General features: G+C 39.3%; 1 protein-coding gene across 1 annotated transcript in view; it reads right to left on the minus strand.

Annotated features, from left to right (window-relative positions):
• Positions 1 to 20,380, minus strand: part of LOC139722374 (uncharacterized) — an 89,908-nt gene that overhangs the window by 13,220 nt on the left and 56,308 nt on the right. The window contains exons 31-46 of the mRNA XM_071633681.1: positions 19,662 to 19,685; positions 18,862 to 19,199; positions 18,127 to 18,265; positions 16,785 to 16,904; positions 16,091 to 16,305; positions 14,688 to 14,795; positions 12,367 to 12,522; positions 11,948 to 12,086; positions 10,951 to 11,130; positions 8,970 to 9,172; positions 7,197 to 7,371; positions 4,941 to 5,494; positions 4,660 to 4,819; positions 3,152 to 3,366; positions 2,229 to 2,345; positions 352 to 504 (exon numbers count right to left, since the gene is read on the minus strand). Of these exons, the coding sequence (XP_071489782.1) occupies positions 352 to 504; positions 2,229 to 2,345; positions 3,152 to 3,366; positions 4,660 to 4,819; positions 4,941 to 5,494; positions 7,197 to 7,371; positions 8,970 to 9,172; positions 10,951 to 11,130; positions 11,948 to 12,086; positions 12,367 to 12,522; positions 14,688 to 14,795; positions 16,091 to 16,305; positions 16,785 to 16,904; positions 18,127 to 18,265; positions 18,862 to 19,199; positions 19,662 to 19,685 (2,996 nt within the window). The remainder of the gene's footprint in view (positions 1 to 351; positions 505 to 2,228; positions 2,346 to 3,151; positions 3,367 to 4,659; positions 4,820 to 4,940; positions 5,495 to 7,196; positions 7,372 to 8,969; positions 9,173 to 10,950; positions 11,131 to 11,947; positions 12,087 to 12,366; positions 12,523 to 14,687; positions 14,796 to 16,090; positions 16,306 to 16,784; positions 16,905 to 18,126; positions 18,266 to 18,861; positions 19,200 to 19,661; positions 19,686 to 20,380) is intronic.

The raw sequence follows: 20,380 nt of genomic DNA on the forward strand, positions 1-20,380 counted from the left end.
AGTTTATTTTGCTACAACATGCTTTTCCCATAGACACCTACCAAAGTATACTCGGGACTAGTCTTCAACAGTTGAACGCAATACTCGCCTACATAGTACTCTTACATAAATTTACAGTGTTTTACAAGGAGAAGGAGCAGGACAAATTCATGTAATCAATCCTGCTGTTGGGCCTTAATGATGGCAATGCCCTGTATTAGTGGGATTATACCTACTAGAGCTCTGGTAGAACATGCAGAGAAGAAGGTTGCAAGGTATACTGGCAAAATACTGGATCTATTGATAGCAATACTAAGAGGACAAAGCATGCTCCATTTTCAAGAAGTAGCTGAAGTGATTGATCATCTGTACCTGTTGCCCATTTTGGTCCTGGGCATCATTGTCTGGGTTGTCGTCAAAGTTTCCACACATACCGCATGGCTTGTAGGCCCCCTTGGCAACGCTAACCACAACGTGCCGCTTGCCGTCCCACTGGACAGAAATCCCGCGATTAGTGGAGGCCACCTATGAGGGCATCAAACAAAATGTGCTGATCGAGGTAAGATTATTTCCAAGCATATCACTAAAGAGGAATGAAATCAAAATTATGTGGACTGAGTGAATGCAGGAATATAGAATATAGACTAGTACAACACATCAGTGAAGTTTGACGAAAATTGGACAATCCATTCAAAAGTTATGAACATTAACCCACTGAGGATGGAGACATTTTGCTACAACACACATTTCCCATAGACACCTGCCCGAGTATACTCGGGACTCATCCTCAACAGGTTAAAGTTACGGTGAAGCCATAGCTAGATGAGACTACTTCATCAGTCCATGGCATCACTGCAGGACAATTATACTGAAAAAATATAAAGAAAATTCTACAAAACTTAATTTTTTTTTTTTGGTGAAAGTACTCATTCCTTCCACTTGTTACTTACATATGTTGAGGGTATAATATGTGACCCGCTACAACAAAAGGATCCGAAAGTCGGGGGAGGACAATTTTCTGAAAGTGACATGCCATTATTCCCTTACTCTTCCACTTTCATTTCATATATAACACGATTCATAAAAGTACTTGGTTGCGGAGATATCGATGATTTTATTAGCGCATGCTGAGTGGTTTAGGAAATCAGCATATCGAGAAAACCGCCTTCAAAGTTTTCCTTTCGACGCCATCAAGATCACGGGGAGGCAAGAGAGTTTTCACCGCGATAAAAGGTATGCTCCTAGCAACCTCCGCAATGTTCATTCAAGCTTCTGAAAGAGGTAAGGTAGCTCTTTCATTATGCAAGAAAACTAATATGTTGACTACCTACTGAATTTTCTTTGCATGGTTTTCCATCAAGTCTTCTTCAAGTGTTGATCAAGTCTTCTTTTAGAGAAGAACACTATATTCTCATTAATAGAAAGTTTCCAACATTGCCATGTGTTGGATATACATCAAGAATGATTAACAGACAAGTGCCCCAAGTTAGGTGGGGGAAAAAAAGTAATCATTTCCACTTCTTTTGGTGCAGAGACATTGTTGCAAGAAACTCTCTGGGGGCAGACACAAATGCACTATGGTGCAACAGGTGACCCTGTTCACACGTAACAGAAGACATAGAACACACATATGGCTATTCTAGATTTGGGAGTCATAAATGCTGATACCTGTATCAGATGGATACCAAACAGTGTTTGGATGTTTCAGCCATAACTTCAACCCCTCCCCCACTAATTGTGACTTTTAATTTGGTTTAAAACACACATGCAGTGAAAAGAGAGACTTTATACCATACTTACCTCTAAACAATGACATACTAGCAGCAGAAGCCCACTTTCATAATGCGACATATATGGGTTCATCCTTTCCACAAAACGGTGTCTTTTGAACAATATTATGTTCATTATTTGCTTACCGTTCACATGAGAAACTTGATACTGTCATTTGAAGGTAACTAAACATGTTATTAGTATTTGGAGGACCAGAACCATCTGCCAGAATGCATCATCCAAAGTGATACTATTGTAACTTTAGTTGAAGCAGCATGCCTGAAAATGGAAGTAAGACATTTACAGCTGCTCTTTCTCATCATACGTTTACAAGAAGGAATCAACAATTATACAAAATCCTGAAGGCATTTGTTTTTTACTTATCACAGAGACTGCAAAGAATTTTGTGAAGATGAGAAGATGGAAGTACTTTTGAGGGAAATAAATAATATATGAAATGAAGCTCTGGACATACGTACCAAGGTGTTGCCAGCTCGCCTGACAGACAGGGTGATATTGTCATGGGCGACGGTGAATGGAAGCTCAGTCAAGAATCCATCAACGATATACCCTTTACCATGGGTCAGTGACACTTTCTGGATGGGAAAGAGAAGGGGCGGGAGGTCAAAGATCAATGTAACCTTAAAGTCCCACTATCCCTTTGGTAGTTCAGTGGAAAACTACTCTAAAAGTGGAAAATTTTGCTGTGTAGAAATGTTCATGCATTTTGCACAACAAGAAGCTAGCGCAAAAACAAAAGCACATGAATATTTCTGCACGTCATGTTTCCCAGTAGTTAATCTCCTCATTCCGCAAAACTTCATCTCACCTGGCCGAGTGTGAAAAATGATCGACTTTCACAAAAATATACACTTTTACAGTACATATAATTCTAGAGAAAAAGAAAATAGTTGAAGTAATTTCCATTCAAAATGTTGGACCAGAAACGTACTTCCTGACATTTCTAGGTCCAAACAATCCTCTTTTCTGCACTTTTTTTTTTTGCAGACAGTTGCTTCATAGGATCTTCAGTGCTGTGCTCACTGTATGTTAAGCAAGCTGCAAACTTTCTTATTCCTTTGCTGAACTAATTTTCACTGATTCACTTCAACTTTCCACACTTCTACATGAAAATGACAAAAATTTGGAGTCTTACTTGGCATCACAAAAAAAAGAAAGAATACTGTCAAAAGAGGAATGTTCGCGTGCATTTTAATTTCGCGAATTTCGCGAGCGCCAAGATTCGCGAAATTAAAATTACTTGTCTACACTATATGCATTGAACGCCAGTGAAATATCGTGAAAATTTCATGCCACGAAAAAGGCCGTTGGCTCCAATTCGCGAAAATTTCATGCCGCGAATATATCATGTTTTACAGTATCTATCGATCCTGTGCCTCACCCTATCTCCGAGTAGAACCTGAACCTCTGTAACAAAGGAGATCCTCATCAGACCCTGGAACTTCTGACCCTTGACCCGGACTTCGACTGGCAACTTGCCTGCACCCTCCGTGCAGTCCTTGAATAGGGTGTAGTAGCAGTCGCCGTAGAAACGGTAGTGGTCATTGTCAAAAGTGATGACTTGCGATCCGCCGAAGACCTGACAGTGTCCCTCGACTAAAAGATTGAGATACGAGCCAGGACATTCTTTATATACATATATATATATATTTTTTTTTCCAGCACAAATCTGCGTTAAAAACAAAAACTTTGGTAGTTCCCAAACTTGAAAACTGAGAATGGTTGGCAAGGTAAAAGATTATAAGTAAATGTGATGCAGAAAAGAAGGTGAGGAAACACCCTGGGACATTTATAACACCATATTCTATGTACTTGTTTTCCATTCCATACAATCAATAAGGATAAGAAGTCAAAAGGTCCCATAACATTTTGCACGTCAGTAAGAAGAAGAAGACAAATAACAGAGCAAATACTTTTGAATAGAGTTAAAAGCTTGCTAAAAAAACCCCCAAAAATCCATGATGATGATGATGATGATGGGTAAAATGAAATGTTTATCAGAGATGACTTTATTTTTTCGATTACAGACTTCACCATGTATGTCAAACTGCACCTACACCGACTTTGTATAGATGAAAAAGCTCTGTGGCAATGTAAGTTTCAAATTCTCAGGTAACTTCTGATTGGACTTAACAATATCTAGCATTACAGGACATTTATTGTTACTTGAAAATTCTATTGTTTGCATGTGATTTCAAACATAAGCCACAGATGAAAAGGTGTAGAAAAAGAAACCTATTTGTATCAAGCTTTTTATACACATCAAGCACACCCACTACGATTTCACACATCAAATATAATAATATGACAATGACAGAGAAACATATAATATATATGGTATATATTCTTCTGCATCATTCCTCTCATGGACTCTGAGAGTCAACCAATATTCTAAAAATTACCAACTTGCAGAACATATTGCCTCTGGAAACAGATAAGCAATCAGTATTGTCTCCAGAGAGAAAAATTAATAGTTTTTCACTTGTAAAGGATAAGTACATGTACCTATCTCTCATTTTTGTCATTATGGCAGTTCTCAAACCTAAATTCCACCACTTGCAAAATGTTTGACCAATTAAGATTCACAAGATCTCATTACATATCTTACATCTCCACTACCTTAAAAGGAATTTTTACAATTTTTTAATTTAAACGTATAGATATTTTCGCGATTGAGGAGGTCCTGGACATTTTCGCAAGATGTTGTTTTCATGATTTGACACCAGGGCTATTTTAAGCGTATTAGTGCCTGTCTGTAAATTCATTGCGATCAGGATCAGGTGGTGACATCTTCATGCGTTGTTAACTTTGTGGTCCAACAGTGATTTGCAAATTGCGAAAATGAAACCCCAGCAAAAATAACAGCTTTTACAGTATTCCATGACATACCTCGGTCACAGAATTGTCCAGTGAAACCCTCGTGGCAGCAACACCTGAATCCCGCCTCGTCGTTGGTGGCGATGCAGCGACCATTGTTACATGGCTGCGTATTACAGGGATGTACCTCAATGTCGGGATCAACTGGCTGCGACGTACACTTGGATGCCACCTGCAAATAGCAAAGTAAGGACAAAAGTGAGGGAAAGAGGCGGATTATTATGTGGCAGAACACATTACAGTACTGGATTATTCTGACTTTATGGATGAAAAGAAGGATGATGTGTGTATACCTTCAATCTGCTTGGCGACTCCTCGCAAGGTCGGCCAAAGACTTCACTGGTCACTGGCAGCTGGCAAGCCACCTTCCCATGGCAAGCCTCTCTGACGATCACTTCCGCCGTCGCTTCAAAGCAGTCCTCCGAGGAGCGACCATAGCGGACAGCTTCAATGATGAGTACGGTTCCATTGGGGCACCTCAGGTTCAGCGTGCTGCCTTCTTCCACCCCCCTGGCCACAGCTTGGTCCGGAACACTGTGTGCCAGCACTGTCTCGGAACAGTGGTGCTCGGTCCGCACGTACTTGGCGATGCCCGCGCAGGGCTCACCGAACGTGGCCACGCCGGCGACGAAGGTGCACGTCCTGCGGCCCTGACAGAGGGCTTGGACGCTGAGCGCAGCGGCCTCTGTAGAGCAGGTCTCGCCAGCGAGGGGCGACGTCGGCTGGCAAGCACTGCTGGCACCGTCCTGGCCGTAGAAGACGGACAGGATGTCGATGGTGCCATTCTCACAGGAAAGGTTGACGGTAGCGTCTTGGCACTCCAAGGTGTCAACAGGGTTATTGATGGCTGGAGGGAAGGATCATGAGACATCCTTTACAATGGTACAAAACTTTACTTTTTTCCTCAAAAGACAAATGAATAAGCTTCTACTACTAACAATAACAATCATTATATATTATATATTAGGGTATACACAATTGTATAACAAAGTTACAAGTGTATATACCCTACACTAAGCTAGCGCGAGTTCCCTTACTCTCCCCTCTCAGAAACATATTAATCTCTTTCCTTTATTTCATACGTCTCTACACTAAAAGCTGAGGCTTATCAAGTCAATTTCAGTAATTAACTTCATGCAGTCTTTGCTTTTTGAGGGGCAGAGGGGTCACGACCCTACCTCCCCCACAACCTCAAGAAAAAAGAGAAAAAAAAGGGAAAAAATGGATTACAATATCAAGAAGTAGTAAACACATTCATATTTAAATGACAGATGAAGTCAAGATAATAAAGTTTAGGTCACATCTGCCCAGGAAAATTTGTAAGTGCAGAAACAAGGGGTCTTAATTTACAGGTACTTAAAGTGCATCAACAAATCTCAGTCATCATAATCTGTAAAATAAGTTTATTGTGGAACTAAAGAGTTAACTGCAATAACATAATAAATATTATTACCTATACCAGGTAGTTTTGCGAGGCAATTGCATTAATTTTGTTATTTTGCAGGATTAAAGGTCAGCAGTCAATATTAGTTTCGCCACCTCGCTGCGTGTCGGTTACACACACCGTACCATACACAAAACAATGTGTGCAAACAGTGCAATTTTCCGATTTTCGCCATTCACTTTACACAGGGAGGTGGGAAGAGAAAGAGTGTTTCCAATCTCTCTCCCCATTTCCCTGCTTTAAATGTAAACATTCCGATCGACCACGAAAGGAAAACATTCAAGGACGTCGCTGGGTGTCGGTTTCACACACCGCAGAAGAACGCTGATAAATCAATTCATACAACGTCAACCACTTAAAGCAGCACTTAGTGTCAAACAATCTCTAGGTCATTTGTGCTCAATAATTGCACAGTGACCATCAGTTTTACAACTCTCCAAATTCAAACAGAAGTAAAAATAAAGTGTAACAGCATTCAGATGTATGAAGTTCGCCTGTTACAACTGCATATGTATCTTTGAAGTTGGAGTTGAACGATATACATTGATGAACAATTTTTCAATTATTCGACATGTTGATGATCTACAGGTGGTCAAAATAATGTCTTGATCTATATCACAGTGTATAGCCGTATTCACATATTTTCTCAATTTACCTAGGGGATAGGTAATAACTTATGATATTGACTGGCCTTGAGGGAGATACCAGATAAATATTGCCCGCACTGAAAGAATATTTTCTGGTATCTCCCTCAAGGCCAGTCAATATTATATAAATATTGTAAAACATCAATATTTTTGCGTGATTAATATTTCGTGCTCAGCGACTCAATAAAATATATTTGCGTGTTGTTGTATTCATGCTGCGCAATTGTCAACCCATTCACAATGTGCACAGAAAATTGTGAAGATATTTTGGCAGGTTTTAGAATCTTTAGAAGTAGCGTGAAATAACAAAGCAAAAATAAATGCAAAAATGTCTGCATTAACAGTACGGAATGTAGAACAAGATGACACTTTCACGAGCACTTTGCCCACCACCCTGTGCCCCCTTCATCCCCTCAGATGTCAAAAGCTGGCACACTGCTGGTGAAGATGGGACTCACCGACGCACTCTTGACCATCGCCAGAGAAACTGTCCTTGCAGTGGCAGCCGTAGACGCCTTCGTGGACGTCGCACATTGCATCCTCGTGGCACGTTATCTGTTGGCAGGATTCCTTTCCGTCTTCCTGGCAAGTGCAGAGGAGGTTGCAGCCACGCTTCGTAAACGTCTCCCCAACCTGAGGTTTAACAGCACAAGTAGGAAAAGGAAAAGTCAAAAGAGAAGTGTAGAACGATTGAACATCTGGAAATTAATCGCCTCATTCATTGAAGATGCATCATTTGATTTGACTAGGGGTATTACCAGTTAACAGTAAAATTTGAATATACTGCCGCTATATTTTTCAGTTTCCTTATCCCTCTGGTTCCCATCGAGTAGAGTTAGTGTACTATAGGTGTGGGTGTGATTCCAGTGAGTGGGGAAATATTCTTCTGCATAGTACATCGAGCACTACACAATGTGTTAAAGGTATTATGTAATATAAACTACAACTGCAGATGTACTATTACAATATTACAATCAACTTCGGATACCTTGACGTTGGATAAGCCGAATATCACATACCTCGTGGGCAAAATGAAAGTCCTGATTGTTCCTATGGAGTTTCTGTGTATTAAAATTCGCGTAGCTCGAAGAAAATAACTCGAAGTTTGGTTACCTCCAAGTGAAATCTATTGTCCCAATCTTAATTAACTTATTGAAAATTCGACGTACGCGTACCTCGAATTTTGCATACGTCTAACCATTTTCTTCAGTTCCGACGAATTTGAGGTATCCGAAGTTGACTGTAATTTTAATCTCATGAATTTTGAAAGAGCAAAGATTCACAAAATTAAAATGCATATGAAAGCTCTTGTCTACACTATATGCATTGAATGCCAGAGGCACTTCGCAAAAATTTCATGCCCTGAAAAAGGCCATCGACTCCAATTCGCGACAATTTCATGCCGCTAAATATCAAGTTTTGCAGTAAATTGATGAGGATGATGACAATAGTAATCATTATCATGATAATCATGACATTCATGATCACTTTTTTTATAATTACTTGGAATATGATGATAATAATAATTATGATTATTGTCATGAATACTGTCATGACAGCTACTAACTATAATCCAACCTTTTTGCTCATAGAGCCTGTTTCATTATGAAGGACTCATATGGTCAAGAAAGTTGAGACAAACTTTGATCATAAACTTATTACTATAATGTCTTATCAATTGCCTGTTACTTTTGACAGAGCTAGAGGTGATACTGAAAGCAATAAAGAAACCTAATCAAATTGATAGAATCAAAAAAAAAATTCTTTTTCCAATTACTGTAAAAGTGGATATTTTCACGCGACTAATTTTTCACGCTCGGCCTGGTAAGAAGAGTTTTGCATGTTTTTAATTCCTTGGAATCAAGACAGTAAGTACGGGACCATATGGCAATCAAATATATTTGCGTGCTTTTATTTTCGCGCTAGTTTCTGGTTGCGCGAAATGCACAAAAATTTCAACACCGCAAAAATTTCCACTTTCAAAGTATGGGATTCATGGATGATTATTATTATGCATCACCTTTCCCTGATCCAACAAATCATCTATAACACTTTCTACAAGCACTTGAGACCTGTGTTAATGAAACACTGTTATCTTTCTGAGTTCAAATTCAAACACCTGCATCCCCCTCTATCCGCCAGGGCATGCTTCCATGTTAAAACTCCAGCTGGAAATATTCCAGCTAGGATTCCAAAGGGTAACCACAGACCCCCTTCCTCCTACTACTCACTTCATACTGCCTCCCGTCGTCAAGGCAACCGCACTGGTCGTGCCTGACGCAGGTCTCCCCGTTGAAGACCAGCCCCGGAGAGCAGGCCAGGCCCGGCACGCAGGTAAGAATGTCACAGTTGTCTTCGGCGCGGGGCGCGACGCACGTTGGGGTACATGGGAGGAGGCAGGGCTCGAAGGTGGTGCCCGGCAACGGAGTACCAACTGCATAGAAACGGGGTTTGGACACCATAACTCTACTGTCTTCCATCTTTATAAATGCAATTGCATGTTTTCAAACCAATGTGCTTCATTAAAAATGAAAAACACAGGCAAAATATATGCCTATCCCATCATTGGATATAGAATAATGGCTTAACAACATTCACTGAAGTTGATGATCTTCTTTCGTCTTTTTCTTTTTCTTTTTTTTAATTGGAGGTTCTTCACTGCAAGTGTGAAGTCCCTTTCATTATATCAAAAGTTGCAAAAAAAAAATGCAAGCTTCCAGAGTCGGCCTTGAATCTTTGGACGTGTAAGATGTTTCTAATAATCAAAGATGTGAACTGCCATGAAAATTTTGTCACCGCTCCTATGATTTGGCTGAATTTCACTGAATGCACTTTGTGATTTTTGACTGACACAGGAAATTTTGACAATAGATCTCTAACAATGACCTTTAACCCATCACTCAAAACATAAATGTTTTAACTTAGTATGAACTCCAAAACAAACAATGAGTACCACGTTTTCTTCAGCTGAAGTTACGGTGCATGATTTAAAAAAAAATATATACAGTTGAACCTCTCGTATCCGGACAAGTCGGGACCAGGGCTCATCCGGATAAGGGATTTGGCCGGATACGGGAGACTCAATGCTTTATACATGTACATATACATACACATGTACTGATGTAGCCCATTGTAGTACCACATGTAGTAATGTGTATACTGCAACCTTTTCATTGTTACACTCAGTAACAGACAGCTACATTACCTAATACTGTACCGGGCCCAAGGTAAAAAGTGATAGCGCATCGCGATTGGGTTGCTCTCTTCCCCACACTCTCTCTCCCTCTCTCTCTTTGTGTGTGTACTGTGTGTGAACAATTTTTGAGTGTTCAATATCATTCGTTGCTCAGCCAATGACTCGAAACAATGCATGTCTATCTAGTCATATCGACGGCTGTGTATGGACCTATATGTTGCAGTGCGATATGAGAGGACTCGAGCGCATAATCTGTCCATGTTCTTGCCATGATTTGGGGATGTTTGGGGATGTTAAAATGTCTGAAGGTAAGCAATTTGGAAGGAAATTTGATGTAATGTATGTTAATCATGTTGGAAGTAATATGTAATTCATGTGTGTTTGTGTAGGAGTTCTCAAGGAGTTGGGAATCCCACTTTCCTCCCGTAATTATTAAAAAAAAAAAATCTCGGCGAGATTGCGTCCGTATAATAGAGAGATCCGGATAAAGGGAGGCCGGATAAGAGAGGTTCAACTGTATATACTAATAGAGTATTCTCTCCTCGAAGGGTTGACGAGAGTAACTTTTACCCAATGACAGAAGCCACAGCCCTAAATTGAGAGGTCACATTCATAAGAAGTGTTTATTCAAAAATCTTACACATCTAAAAGGAGCATGCCCCAAGAGGTAGTACCCCATTCTACAGAAATTACTGGCAAAATGCATAGACGCAAGAATGGAATCTTAAAAGAATCAAAAGACCTCTCCAGCAGAATGTTATAAGTGTAAAGAAATCAATAAGAGTGTCCAAGGAATAATTTTCCAATTCAAATCTGATAACCAATTTCAGCTGATGAACAATATCTAAAATGGAATCCTTTACGCTTCTACGAAAGAAAACTGATACACAAAAGTTAGTTTGTGTAGCAGTGGTGTAAAAATGCATAGTAAATTGCGATGCAATACCAGGAAAATTATTCCCCGGTACCGGTTATGGTCATTATGCTGAGAAGGAAGGGAAAGCTCGAAATCTCACCGCAGCTACTGAAGAGGTCGCGCACGTCGCTGACCGCCGCTGACCGACTGCGGCACTCCTGGTCCAGGGCATCCAGTGTCTCGCACAGGATCTCGTCGCCCGGCGCGGCGCACACGTCGGTCACGCAGTAAATGTAGAGCATCTCCCTCTCGGTCGCCTGCAGACAGCCGGAGAATGGCCCTGGGAGACGGGTCAGATGTGTCACCATGGTAAGAGAGATGATATAGATGGATTCATTGGTCAGAGAACATATTCGTGAAGATAGAATACATGGGTAAAAGAACAGTTTGACATAGCTGACACAGAATTAAGGTTCAATTACTGCAACATACCGTCAAACCACTGAAACTACTGAAGCTACTCAAATTCAGAAAATGCCCTCCTCCCCCTGAAAAGCTGAACACTTTGGAAAGTGATGATCTTAAGAAAAGTGATGATGATATTAGTAATCATACAATGATTACAAAGCTAACGCAACCATGATGTTATCTGAAATATTCATCTTGGTCAAAATAATGACAATCGTGTTCAATAATGAAAGTGATGAGCATTATGGAGACCCATCCCCACACGCATCTACTTTCTGTAGATTCTTCCAATTTTCCAATATAAATATGACTTACTCTGGAACGATTTGACATACATCGTCTTACTTCAAACTCAGTCTGTACACATTGAATGCTAAAAATGTGTTACTATACTCATTAAACTCGAGATATATATCAAAAATATAATTTGTGTGAAAACATGATTGAAAAATGATCAATGAGTGAATGAATGTTAAATAGTGATGCAATGATAGCCATAGTGAAAACTACTACTACTACTACTACATTGTACCACTATTGCTACTGTGTGATAATATGATAACAATAAATAGTGAAATTGCATAGACTTTACAAGTAACAAGAATTTTGTATTACATTTGATTAGCGATCAAAACATTTCCAAAGCTGCCAGTGTGATCAAGAGCAGTTATAACCAAGTTTGCCCTCACCGTTTTCATCGTTCAGCACAGCACACTGCGATGCTGCGTGGCTGGCATCGTTACACACCGGCTCGTTGTCACACAACGGGCAACGTTTGCAGTCACTAGAGACTGCCCAGCTCAGGCCAAATTCTGTTGCAGAGGCAGTCTGGAAGGAAAGAGAGAAAGAAGAGAATAGGATATCGAGACTGCTAGTTGGTTCACTCCTAGTATGTGCTTTGGTGATGAAACGAGACAAACTTACAGTATAATACATTGAAGTGCTTTGCACCCAGCAAGCGAAAGCTTATGCTTGTATTCATACATACAAATTTGTAAATGTATACAAGCCATACCTCAGATGTCAATGTTGCTCCAGGCAACTGGACTAAAAGTTATCATAAGGCCCTTCTGCCGGCTATGATACAGTGAAACAAAAAAGATCTTACCAAACTGCCACCTCTTTCCATCAAGTCGTCTTCTCCTTCCCCGTTGAAGTTGCCGCACAACCCACACAGCTTGCCCTGGAAGTGGTCAGGCACCTCCACCCGGACACTGCTCTCTCCGTCCCACCACACGCGTAGACCAAAGGGTGTCTTCATGACCTTTGACCCAACATAAAATAACCCTGTATTAGGCCATTGCTTCTAACTACTCTAATAAAAACTTTTTCTCAAATGTAAGTAATATTCTTATTAATCCTATGGTGGGCCAAAAAAGTTCTGAAGATGTGACAAATTGACAGGAGGAAAATTATTTGTATCAAATTGTGGGGATGAATGATCAACGTACTGAAGCATAGGCCTACTAAACTTGTCCTACATATTTGGTGACAAATGTCCAAAAGCAAGGGATATGATATCCCAGGTAACATGCCCATATGGGAACCATGTGGGCATACTCTGGGAAAGCTGAGCCATTTTGGCATAGCAGAATCCCATATGTATAGCTACTGTATAATGGGATCCATATGGGTTAACCCATACAAGTTTCACACGGGAATGAAATGAGCAATTTTAAGATGTGTTAATGTCCACACGGGTAAAATATGGGAATAAAATGGGCAAACTTATATTTCTAAAATGTGCAAATGTCCACATGATGGGAATGACATAGATAGATTTATATTTCTAAGATGTGCAGATATCCACAAGGGTAAAATATGGGAATAAAATGGGCAGACCCATGTGGACAAATGAAAATGCACTCATGGGTGTCATATGGAAATGAACTGGGCAACCCATACGGGCAAGATATGTAAATATCTATATGGGTGCAGCAGGTACAGTATCATCTGGGTAAGATATGAAAATGTCAATACAGGTACATGTATCACATTAAAATGCAATGCGCAAACCTACAGTACATACAACATGTGTATGTGTACGATAGAAATGCCCTATGTTTACCATAAGGGAATAAAATCAGCAAACCATGATGGTATTAGAAAGGTAAATGTCCATATGGGTACCATATTGGCATCACGTATCTACCCCATGTGGGTAAGATATGTTAATGTATGTATGGGTATCACAAGAGGATGAACTGGGTAAACCCATTTGGGTAAGATATGTAGAATTCCTTTGTACATGTAGTTGTCATATGACAATGATCTGGGTAAACCTATCCTGGTAGATGTGTAAACATCCATATGGGTAACATATGGGAAATAGCCGGGCAAACTCATCAAGATAAGATATGAAAATGTTCATCTTGGCATTACACAAGCAAAAACATCCTGGTTATACTATGGACAATGGAAATGCCCATATGGGTACCATACAGGACTTATATGAGCTTTTCGTCGCTGGGGTGACAAGACCTTGTATTTGCAATTTTGGTGAAAATGACTTTTTTAGATTAATGGTCTGATAATCAATTAAGTGATGTCCTGTCCAAATCCTAGATGTCTTACCCCAAAACTGAAGCCACCACGGCATGTCAAAGGAATGTCTATCCCATTGGATACAGTGCTTTGGCTGCCATGTTTTTTTGCTCTCCTGAACATTTGACATTTTGTACATACGAGGTCTTGTCACCCCAGTGACGTTATATGGATACCATACAGGACTTAAATGGGCTTACATGTATGTGGGTACCATACGAGACTTAAATGGGCTACCATAGCACGAGAGGTGACCCTATATATCTGGTTGGAAGGAAAACAAATTTACAAATATTTTAAGAAAAAATAATGAAAATTCAATAGCCACTGCACTTCAGCCATAGGGTCAATGAGAAAAGTTGAATGTGAATGTTTTGCTTTGTTTGCAAATGGGCGTGTCCGCTGGAATTTTTTTTGTTTTGCCTTGTTCTGATTAGCACAAATGTCTCAAAACTATCTGCCAATACAATATATAGATCCCCTAATCACATTAATCCATACTGTACACCATGGTCTTTCTGTTAGACATATGATTCTAGTGTGCTGACTAACTTAAAAAAGACCACTTAATTACTGTATTCAAATTTACAAACACACTTCCTCCAAGGACCTGGTAGTAAGCTATTAAAACTACCTGTGTACATTCAAAGCTTAAATTAACTTATTTGTTGCTATGCCGGGCAAGCCTCATGTACAACTTAAGTTATTTGGGCTGTAAGGAAATATTTTTGTGGTAAAGTTATGCATAGAATTTTGATATGTGCATAAACTTTAATACATGCAAAAAAAAGGACATTGAATATGTTGGTAGACTTATTATCCGATGAAGTTCGGAGGAATCAACAAAATGTTGACAAATCACAGCTAGAAGCGAACAGTACTTACTGGCTTCCTATTACCAGCAAGAATGATCTGAATGTCATGAGTGATGTATGGTATCCGTATCTTCTCTCCGTCCACATAGAGTTCTTTGTCTCCACGCAACTCGTAGGTCTGACAACAGAAAACAGAAGCATGAGGTGTCCATTAGCCTACAGTAGGATTGATTCACAGTTAACAACACCTAAAAAGAATGTAGATATCTGATTGGTTGATTGCCCATGACGTGACATTCAGTTAAAAGTACCATCACACGCAGCGGCTGTCAGCTGTGCAATTTTTTACAGGCAAAAATAGATATTGCATTGCAGACGTCACCAATTTCCATTGACTCCTGGGTCAAACTCACGATTTATATGAAGTTTTTGTTCCATTGCATGGCTCTGATGTCACAATTAACGAACATTTGCCGCATGCACTCAACAATTACAAGCGCGCTTACAAGCGCATTTTTGTCACTGAGTTTTGTAAACAACTTCAACTGATCAATTTCACTACATATGTACGTGTACACAGCTGACTGTGACTGTGTTACTCAGTAACCTTCCAAGAAAAATGGTTGCCATTTCTGCGCTAAATTCCGAAGGATCTATGTGGAGCAAATAATATGTTGATGCTCGAGGTGTTGTATAAAACAAATAGTGTATGGTCAAAGTGCAATGGGACAAGATTTCGCACTTGGTGAAAGATGAGGCACACTTTTCAACTTGGCTTCGCCTCTTTGAATAGAGCGCCTCTTTCTTTCATGTTGTGCGAAATCTTGTACCATTGCACTTTTGACCATTCACTATTTGCATACTAAAAACAAACACTTATTGTAACTCATCTGGAATAAAAGAAAAATTGCAGGTTGCTGAATCTGCATTCTAAGACTTATACAAGTTATGAATTCCACTAATAGCTGATGTATGCATTTCGACAAGGTATGAAAGGAGATAGACTGTTTCTGTGATTACTATGATACTCTATATGCTGTTACTTTCGCAAATGAGGTCATAGACATTTTCATGAGATTTTGTCATCGCGAATTGATGCCGACGCTAACGTAAATGCACTATTACCCGAGCGTAAGGAGACATTTTCGCATATTGTTAAATTCGCGATCCAACTGTGATTCACAAAATTCACGAAAATTAAACCCTCGCGAAAATAACAGCTCATACAGTATTAAACTGAATGAAATTTCTGACAAGATAGTAACAGAAAAAATAATCTTGTGGCAGGGCACTTTTGATCAATATTCTTTTTTACTTGACCCAACAGAAAAGACTGCAAGTACTTCAAGCAAAGGGTCTCGTTTTGCCTCATATGTTTTAAGTTTCCCTCGACTAGATGGGCAATGGGATTGTAGCAGACTGAGGGAGTTTATGGTCTTTGCTCCCTTCTGCCTCCGACTCCTAGAACAATACCTTGCCTCCCAGAGTAAGCTTAACTTCCCTCCTCTCGGGGACGTGGGACGAATTTTTCGATGAAGGGATGGTTGTCACGGAGACGGAGAAATTTTGCTGGGCATCGCCGGCGCAGGTCTGCGACAGCACGTACTCGCACTCCCCTGGGAAGCGGTAATATCGCAGGTCGTAGGTCCTGATCGTAGATGCAGGGTACACCACACAAGTTCCAATGGCTGGGGGGGGGGGGGGAGGGGGAGGGGGTGATGAAAGGAGAAAGATATTTAAACAATGTAGATGATTTACTACTTCCTACTATTTAACATATTTACATCTTTGACCTTTATATGACATTGCGACTGAAGAGTAAAGTAAAGTACATGAAATGAGATGATGGAAAGTGCCAGATATTGAATCATTTCTTCAATATTGAGATATAGTATTATATTTTAGGAGAAATGCAACATACTTGTGTAAACGGGGTTCAGTCCAGCCTGAAGATGATGCAATGTGGAATACCACACGTGTCTAACCTTGGGCCACGGTTATTTGTGTTGAATATCTTATAAATTATCTGCCTGTATGTTTGAATACATGCAAAATACCGCTATATGACAAAGACTCTTGTCTTTATCATTGATCTTCAAACACTCGAATACTTTTCGGCTACGAAATCTCCATTCGACTTTGAGGACCTCTTTTATGATGAGGTTACCTTCGTCACAGTTCTGACCACTGTAGGCCTCCGGGCAGCGGCAGACGTATGTGTTGCGTATCTCGTCGTGGATGCAGCTTCCTCCATTCTGGCAGGGGTTAGATGCACATGGGTTGCTGTCTGGGATTGTAAGGAAACAGGAGACTTAAAACATACTGCTCTATCTAGAGGGATAACTGACATAAGTTAGTCTGTGCATGTGTATAAGTGTGATGAAATCCCCCCAAAACATGACAAAAACAGTGGCAACAGAAGATATATAATATGCACTAGAGAGATGACAAATACAAAGAAAAAGAATATAAAAGAATAAAACATGAACTGTGACAGAAATAAAACTGAAGAAAGAGAATCAAAATAAAAATGTACAGAATCGTAGACAGATAGGCAGACTACACACATACTTGAAAACATATACTATATAAATAATTAATGTTTATGAGCACAATGGACAGAATAAAATATCCCCTGACGTGAAAGATTAAATAATCCATTCAACAGGGCACAGCTGAGTTGAATGCCTTAAAAATTTTATCTTTCATCAATGAAATATTCTGTCCATTTCACAAATGAAAAACATTCATTATTTGTTCTATATACATAACACCTAAAAATAGATCCTTGTCATTTCATATTTGATGAATTTAGACACTCGAGAGAATGTGTGAGATCTGAGATTGAGAGAGTGCTGAGCGCTATACATTAGCTTGCTTTTATGCACATTGCAAACACAAGCATTTTATGCAGGTAGTGTGCCGGGCTCTCTGCATGCATGCAAATGGAGAAAATCGCATTGATCCAGGATTGCATGGTAAATGGAGCCACAACTACATGAATGATGACTTAATAGTAAAATGAGACAAATGATTAATATCAAACAACCAACCTAATGACACAGATTTATTCAGGAGCTACATACACTTCAATATATAATGTATATACATGTATATACATATATATGTATATATATATATATATATATATATATATATATATATATATACATTTGTGTATATATATATATATATATACATTTGTATATATATATATATATATATATATATATATATATATATATATATATATATAAATTGTGTGTGTGTGTGTGTGTGTGTGTGTGTGTGTGTGTGTGTGTGTGTGTGTGCATGTGTATACCCACATGTATATTACAGATCGAGTAAAAGATATACAAATATGTGCACGGATGAGAGATAAAGAAACTACCGAGTGAGAGATAGCACTTAGAGAAAGGACCTTTTAACCAAAGGGAATGGCAGAAGAAGATAAGGAAAGATATAGAAATATATTATAAGAAGGAGAGAATGAATCTCATCAGAATCACCTCGACATCCCAGCAGCTCAAAGCGGAGGGCTATCCTTCTGTTCCATGTCTTGGGCTGTATCCTTATCAGCTCAGCTTCGACGGGTTGAGCAAAGTAGTTTGTCTTGATGGTATTCTTGTCACTGTTGCCCTCAAATGTCTGATCGAGATAGAGAATAATGAAAGAGACAGGAAAAGTACTGTAGTCACAGGTGTTCCACTCTCTTACAACTCAACGAAAAACAACCCAGTATGAAGGAGTGCTTCCCTCGTTAATGCACACAAATAAATCATTGAACATTGATGTAACACATTCATGTTCTATTAGATATCCTGCAACAAGTGCAATTCATCTGTAACATAGAAAACCTTGCTAGACCAGGATTTGAATAACAACAAAAATAAACTTCAAGCTGTGACCTAAAAAAAACATTATTTTTTTAACAACAAGAGTTTTGTTTTGCTTTGTTTTTTTAAACTAAAGTGTTTGTATATAATAACAGCAACTGTATCCTACTCTCAATAGTTTCATACAATTTTTTTCCCCCAGGAATAATGACGATTGAATATGAAAAACTTTCTTCCATGTGTGAACTCACTTTCTAAACAAAAATTTGTGTGAGAAAAACAATACATGAATATATGAATACATATTTATGGGAGAAAATGATATGAATATATAAAATATGTGTATATATATGTATTTGTAGCTACTGTTATTGTGCTTGAATGAAAGCTACATATGGATCCACCGACCTGGGCAATTCCGTCGGCATTATTGACGTATTGCAAGACAGGACCCTCCCGCCGGTACCGGACATCGAAGGATGACACCCACTCTTCATTCTGGTCTCCCCCTCGCCCCTGTGTCTGCACCCCGACGATGGTCGTCGGGCGGGGCAGCTGCACCTCGATCCACTGGTCCCGGTCGGACACTTGCGCCACCCACGCACCGCCGGTCGCATCAAAGGTCAGCGCGGCATTGGAGTCAAGCCTGCCCTCTTGTGCTCCGTGCTCGGGAAGAGAGCTTGAGGCTGTGAGGGCGCCATCTGGGATACTCCCGCTCTCCATTCCCAGTGGGTCGTTGCACGCAACTTTGAAAGAAGAACAAGGAAAAGTTATTTGACGCACACAATGATGCAGTACCTTCACTCTTATTCATGAATTTCTTTTTTTGTTGAAAGCATGTGAACAGAACAGATATACAGGATATGGACAATAAATGATTGATATGAAATTAATGAAACAAAATAAACTGTCGGTTTTTTTGGTGGCTCCATTTCCCAAAGACTGATTTTTTTTTTTCATACGTTGATGGGCTCTAGTGCTTTTAAATCTAATAATAACTACATACAATCTTTTTTTTAAATCCCCATCATCAACGATCTGAAAGAGACAGAGATTAGGGACGCAAATCTATAAACTGATGACAACTTGTTTGGAGACTTGCTAACAAGTTACAATGAAACACAACATAAGTAATGAAGAAAGTAAAGAATTAATTGAAGTTACAAAACCAAGTTAGCTGTGACATTTTTTTTTTCTTCTGAACTTACTTGGAGGCCCTTGAGGTTCCCCATCTGTGTAAATTAAAAAAAAAACCAAAGAAGTGTCAAATGAAATCAGAGTTGACCAAAGCACAAATGTTATAATGGGGCGTACCTGAAATATGTGGTGATACGAAAACAGAGTTGATAAAACAAAGATTACGATGAGGAAGTGATGTTGAGGGAGAGATAAGCTGCTGGGATTGTCGATGCTCTTCTGTGCTTTTTGATGATGAAAATAATCCTCAATTTTGCATACTTGTCACTTTCATACAAATTGTATGTCAATGGTTAACTTTGCTGTCATTTATAATGTAAAAAAAAAATAAAGATGTTATTTTTCATGAAGGATACTGAACCCTATCTCATATATCAGAATCTCTGTATGAGACTCGCGTCATAAAAACTGAAATTTGCATACACCTCATGGCATTTGACAAGCCTTTTTTGTGTGCTCCTCATATGATAATGGTATCTCTTCCTTGCATTCTTGCTCATCGCACTCACCATACTTAGTGTCTTGACTCAGAAAAACACAATCACACACATACATACATTGTACATACACACAAACTGCTCACACGAGCATTAACCCATTAGCAGCCCAAATGCCGAAAACCGCTGATCTGTTTGCTTTTTGTTTTTTTATAATTATTTTATGCTTTACCATTTTTATGTTTTTATACAGAATATATAATTCTGTAATTTAAGGTCAACAAAATAAGTCA

The sequence above is a fragment of the Diadema antillarum genome, unplaced genomic scaffold (assembly GCF_040938485.1).
Source record: "Diadema antillarum isolate AM-2024a unplaced genomic scaffold, OU_Dant_1.0 scf00000164, whole genome shotgun sequence".
Classification (NCBI taxonomy): Eukaryota; Metazoa; Echinodermata; class Echinoidea; order Diadematoida; family Diadematidae; genus Diadema; species Diadema antillarum.